Source organism: Penaeus japonicus, unplaced genomic scaffold (assembly GCF_977035675.1).
Source record: "Penaeus japonicus unplaced genomic scaffold, GWHDUDI00000001_assembly GWHDUDI00000030, whole genome shotgun sequence".
Lineage (NCBI taxonomy): Eukaryota > Metazoa > Arthropoda > Malacostraca > Decapoda > Penaeidae > Penaeus > Penaeus japonicus.
Genome location: NW_028234432.1, coordinates 30,409,532 through 30,414,531, shown reverse-complemented (window position 1 = coordinate 30,414,531; position 5,000 = coordinate 30,409,532). Strand labels below are relative to the sequence as shown.

The 5,000-nt window shown below is 52.1% G+C and overlaps 1 protein-coding gene across 1 annotated transcript in view; it reads left to right on the top strand.

The window, feature by feature from the left end:
• Positions 1 to 5,000, top strand: part of LOC122268168 (uncharacterized) — a 14,547-nt gene that overhangs the window by 6,223 nt on the left and 3,324 nt on the right. Inside the window, exon 11 of the mRNA XM_086555252.1 lies at positions 34 to 133. Coding sequence (XP_086411378.1) covers positions 34 to 133 — 100 coding nt within the window. The remainder of the gene's footprint in view (positions 1 to 33; positions 134 to 5,000) is intronic.

The following is a 5,000-nucleotide window of genomic DNA, read 5'->3' as shown; positions in this document are numbered from 1 at the left end:
TAATGTTATTTTCATATTTTCAAAATGTTTCAGGCAATTAGAAGAGGATGCCAATGGTGATATGGAGAGGAATGTAGAGCAGCATACGCAACAATTACAAACTCAGATCAACAGACTCAAGGCAATTTTACAGGTAATTTAGATCTCTTTCTCTTTTTTTCTCTCTCTTTTTATTTCTCTTTATCTTTATCTTTCTCTCATACTCACTCCCTCTTTCTCCATGACCACCTCTGTTTCTTTCTCTCTCTTTCTCTCTTCCTCCCTCACTCCCTCTCTTTCTCTCTCAGTTCAATTCAGACAGATTTGCGAAGATGTCGCTTCGCCCGGGCTATATGCACAAGGCGGCCCGGCCTCTGCCAGCTATGAGTGCTGACTCATCTTATCTAATCTTATCTGATCATCATCGCTGAATTCAATTCAGCTCAGTTCAGAGAGATTTTGCAAAGAGGTCGCTTCGCCCAGGTTGTGTGGATGGGGTAGCCCGGTCTCTATTGGCTATAAGTGCTGACTCATCTGATCATCATAACTGAACTTTTACCATGGCGATCGGATTGCCTGTAGGCACTCCAGTTGCCAGCGGGCAAGTGACAGGCATAGCCGTCTAACCAGCCCGGCGGCTGTCGTCTCTGGGCCCTGCCTGAGGAAGCGAGTGTGCTCGCATTCCATCAGGTAGTGCTCTAATTTGGCGTCCGGCGCGCCACAATGCTCACAGCGTCGCTCATCTTGCCCAATAGTGGGGATGATTTGCCACGCACAAGGGTAGCCTATTCTCAGTCTGTGCAGACTAACTTCAGTACACCTTGATATTCTAGGAGAGATTATCAGCGACTCATAGCCTGTGGCGTCTGAGTACCAGCTGGCTGAGAGGGAGGTTCTCGCTTCCTCTCTATGTCGCTGCAGGGCACCGACCTGCCCTGCAACCATCGTTTAACACCTTAGCAGTTCTCGGCTAGGATGCACCACAAGATCACTCAAGGGTTTCTTTCTGCCTTCCTCCGCTAACCTGTCAGCCACGTCATTCCCTTCAATACCAACATGGCTTGGGATCCAGTTGATGATGATGCGTCTTCCCTGATCCAGGATTCTCTGAGCAATGGTGAGAATCGAGGTTACCAGGTAAACGTTATCAAGGGGCGTGCTTTGTTGCAGGCTGTCAATGGCGGCCCTAGAGTCTGTGTGTATGACAACATGCCCGTCCGTCTGGGCTGCATGGGCCAGGGCTCCCATAATAGCTACTGCCTCTGCCTGGTGCGAGGAGGCATTGTCAGATACCCACATAGCTTTCTCTATGCCCCTTGCTGCAAATCCGGCGCCTGCAGTGCAGGTGATGGGGTCTACAGAACCATACGTGAAGTAGGTTTTACCATTCAGCGGCGTGATTGCTGTAATGTTCCTCTCCGCCTCAGCCTTCAATAGAGGCGGTGAGTACTGTGTTTTTCTTCTGATAGACTCATGACAGAAAACTCTATCAAGGATCGTGCCCACGGCGGGGCTGTGACATAGTCAGGGTGGGGAAGGTCCATGCCCTTAATCAGTAGTGTCTCTTTGAACTCAAAGCGTTTGAGCACTCTGGTTGTGTGAGACAGCCAGGTGTTGTTAGCAAAGAGCTCTTGGTTCTGTGCAAGTCGACGCTGCACTCTCTGTTTTATCTGCAAGTCCAGTGGGGACTGTAGGACATTGGCAAGGAACAGGGCCGCCATCTGATCAATCCGGGTGTCCAGGGGAAAGAGTTTGGCCTCCAAGAGGAGGTTAGTAACTTTAGCCCACCCAGGGGCACCCAGAATAATCCTGGCCTTTTCCTGAGTCCAGGCTTGACTGTGATCAGGGCGACGGAGGCGTAGTCCACAATGGGACAGACAGCGTGCACGTAGAAAGATCTTAGTACGCGGTGCCCAGCCCCTAAGCGCCGCCCAGACAGAGCTCTCATGACAGAGAGCCTTGCCTTGGTCTGGTCTAAGAGATGTTTGATCTCGGAGTGGAAGGTGAGGTTCTGATCGATCCATACCCCCAAGTATTGGTAGACGTGTACCCACTCAAACTCTAGACCTTGGACTCGCAGTCTTTGATCACAGACATCATGTTTCAGCACCATTGCCTTTGATTTGGCTGCTGAGATCTTAAGCCCGACTCTGCAGCATTCCTCAGATATTAGGTCCAGACAACACTGGGCCTTTCTGACTGGATTCACATTTCTTCTCCCAGCGGAGATAATTGCTAGATCATCTGCATATGAAATGATCGTGCACCCCGCTGGGAGTGGAATGTCGAGAATGTTTAACATGAGGATGTTGAACAGAGCCGGGCTAAGGACCCCTCCTTGAGGGGTGCCATTCTCCAGAGGCAAATGCCTGGAAAGGTGACCTTGGAACTTCACTCTGGCAGTTCTGTTCCGAAAGTAATCGCCAATCCAGGCAAGCAGTCTGCCTTTGATTCCCTTGTGGATCAGGATCTCCTGAATGGCGAGCGGGTTTGCCAGTTCAAAAGCTTTCTCCAGGTCAAGGAAGACAATAACAGCGCTGCTGTTGCTGACAGTGCTCAGTAAGGTGGCCATGTTGTGGGTAGTGCTCTTGCCCCTTGTGAACCCATGTAGGTGTTCATGTGGAGGTCCCAGCTTCCATTGGAGCCGATTCAGTACCATTATTATATCAGCCCTCTTCCAGCACTGTGGCAGTGAGGAAGTTTCCCAGGATTTGTTGATGAGATGCAAAAGTGCAAGCTTGCCTTCATGTCCTAGGTGGGAAATAATGGGGTGGGAGATCCCATTGCAACCCGGGGCTGACCAGGAACTGGTCTTGTATGTCCGCCGTAATTCCCTGAGAGAGAACATGACATCTGTATCATCAGGCTTGACCGCCTTTTCTCTGATGAGGGCATGCCTGCCTGGGAGCAGTTCTTGGCATGCCCTCAGCTCTGCTAGTAGACCGACGCTACTTGTTCTAGCAGAGAACTCGAGTGCCAGTCTCTCCGCCACCTACCACGGGTCATGGTGGATCTTTTCGTGGCCCGTCTGATACGGTTCCACAATTCTGAAAGGGAGGTTTGGTGGCCAAAGGACTCACACCACTCCAGCCACTTTTCCTGCTTTAACCTCTTAGCAGTTTCCTGAGCATCCCTGAGAGCCTCTCTCAGAAGAGCGTGGTTCTCGGGAGTTCTCAGTCTGCGAAAGTGTCTTCTGCACATATTGATTCTGTGGTTGACCTCCTTAATCTCATCATTGCAGTACCAGGCGTCCTTGAAACACCCAGACCACGGACGAGTTTTGGGGATGGTTTCTGAGGCTGCCTCGTCTATGGCATTTACTAGTCTGGCCTCAAGTATATCCACATTATCATTAAGTGAGGAGTCACTGGTTCTGAGGCACTTGGCCAGAGCCTCCTGGAAGGCTTTCCAGTTGGCTCTTTCTTGCTTCCATCGAGGATTGTGCTTGGGCATGGGTGCCGGGCCAGCATCCAAGATGGTGGTGACTATCCCATAATGATCGCTCGTGGCAGTGTTGTCCACAGACCAACTAATTCTCTCGACCAGGGCCGCCATGCCAACGTGCATAGGCTCCTGGCTGTTGAGAAGAGCAATCTCTGGGCATGACTCTAACACCTCGGCTATATGGCAGCCTGCCGCATCACGTCTCTGAGTGGGAGCCAGGATGGGGTGGTGGGCATTAAAGTCCCCCCCTATGAGAATTAGCTCATGTGCTGCAGCAGCACAGGCTTCACTGATGTCTAAGCCCCTACAGTTTGGCCTACTGTATATATTGTACAGCTTGAGAGGACCCCCGGCCAAATGGATCTCAACAGCAAGGGATTCGACACCTTCTCCACACTGCCCAGGATGGGCAATCAGGGAGCAGGGGATAGTCGACTTCACAAGGGTAATCAGGCCTCTGGTACCTTGCGTACTCGGTAGCACAAAGGGATGACATCCCGAGAAGCGTACAGATTCCCCTGTTAGCGTCTCTTGGAGCATGACAACATCAATGTTCCGAGATCGCATGATCGCATGGAGAAGGGCGGCCCTACGGGAGAAGCTGTTGATGTTCCACTGCAGTATGCTTAGGTTAGTGGCCATAGTGCTTGTCTGCGTTCACTAAGTCATTGACGTTGAGGTATTCGGTCTCTGTGTCCGATGCCCCAGTGTGGGTATCGTCAGACATTTCGGAGTCTGACAACTCCTTGGTGAGTTCCACACTGAGTGTGATTTCCTCACGTGACTCATCACTGTCGTCAGGACAGGTCGAGTAGGAAGGGCTGGGTCTCCTGGGAGGTGGAGCATTCCTGGTCGCCTTGGCCTTCCTTTTGGGTGGCCGTGGCTTCCTCACCCTTTGGGGTTTGGGCGCAGGCTCTGCCAGTGTGGTCTTGGCCGCAGGTTTGTCGGGGAGACAGGTCTCGCCCTGGGGGTTTGTGGGGAAGGAGTCTCGCCCTGAGTTGGAGTGGGAGTTGTGGCCTTGGGCCTCATGTCCTTTTCCTTCAGGGCAGCGACGGTCTGAGTCATTGCCGTCATGGTTACCTCGACTGCCTTCTCCGTCTCCTCGCTGGTCCTTCCCAATGCCGTCGCAACTGCTGTGACGACTGTCTTCAGCAGGAGCGTCAAGTCCTTCTCTGTGAACAGAGTCGGTCTCTCCGCTCTTGGGGTAGCCTTTGAGGTGTTCCTAGACCCCTTCCGGATCTGTTTCCGTCTTGGAACATCCACCAGCGCCGGAAACTCTTTTGTGTTGGAGGCGTCCAATGCTGATTTCGCTTTGGGCGGTGCTTCCTTCCTCTTAGGAGGGGGGGGAGCCCTTACCCCTTTGTTCTGCCCCCAGACATAAGTGCCTAGAGGGGCGGGAACAAAGTCTTGTCATTTTGCAACGATCTCTTGCCGCCGAAGAGCCTCTTCCTTTCTGACAGAACATCCGAGGCTCCAGGCGTGGTGTTTTTTATGGCAGTTTGGGCACTTGGCAGTGATGTCTTGCTTGCCATCTTTGTGTGCTTTGAGGCACACCTCTGTTCTGTGTGCCAGACTAC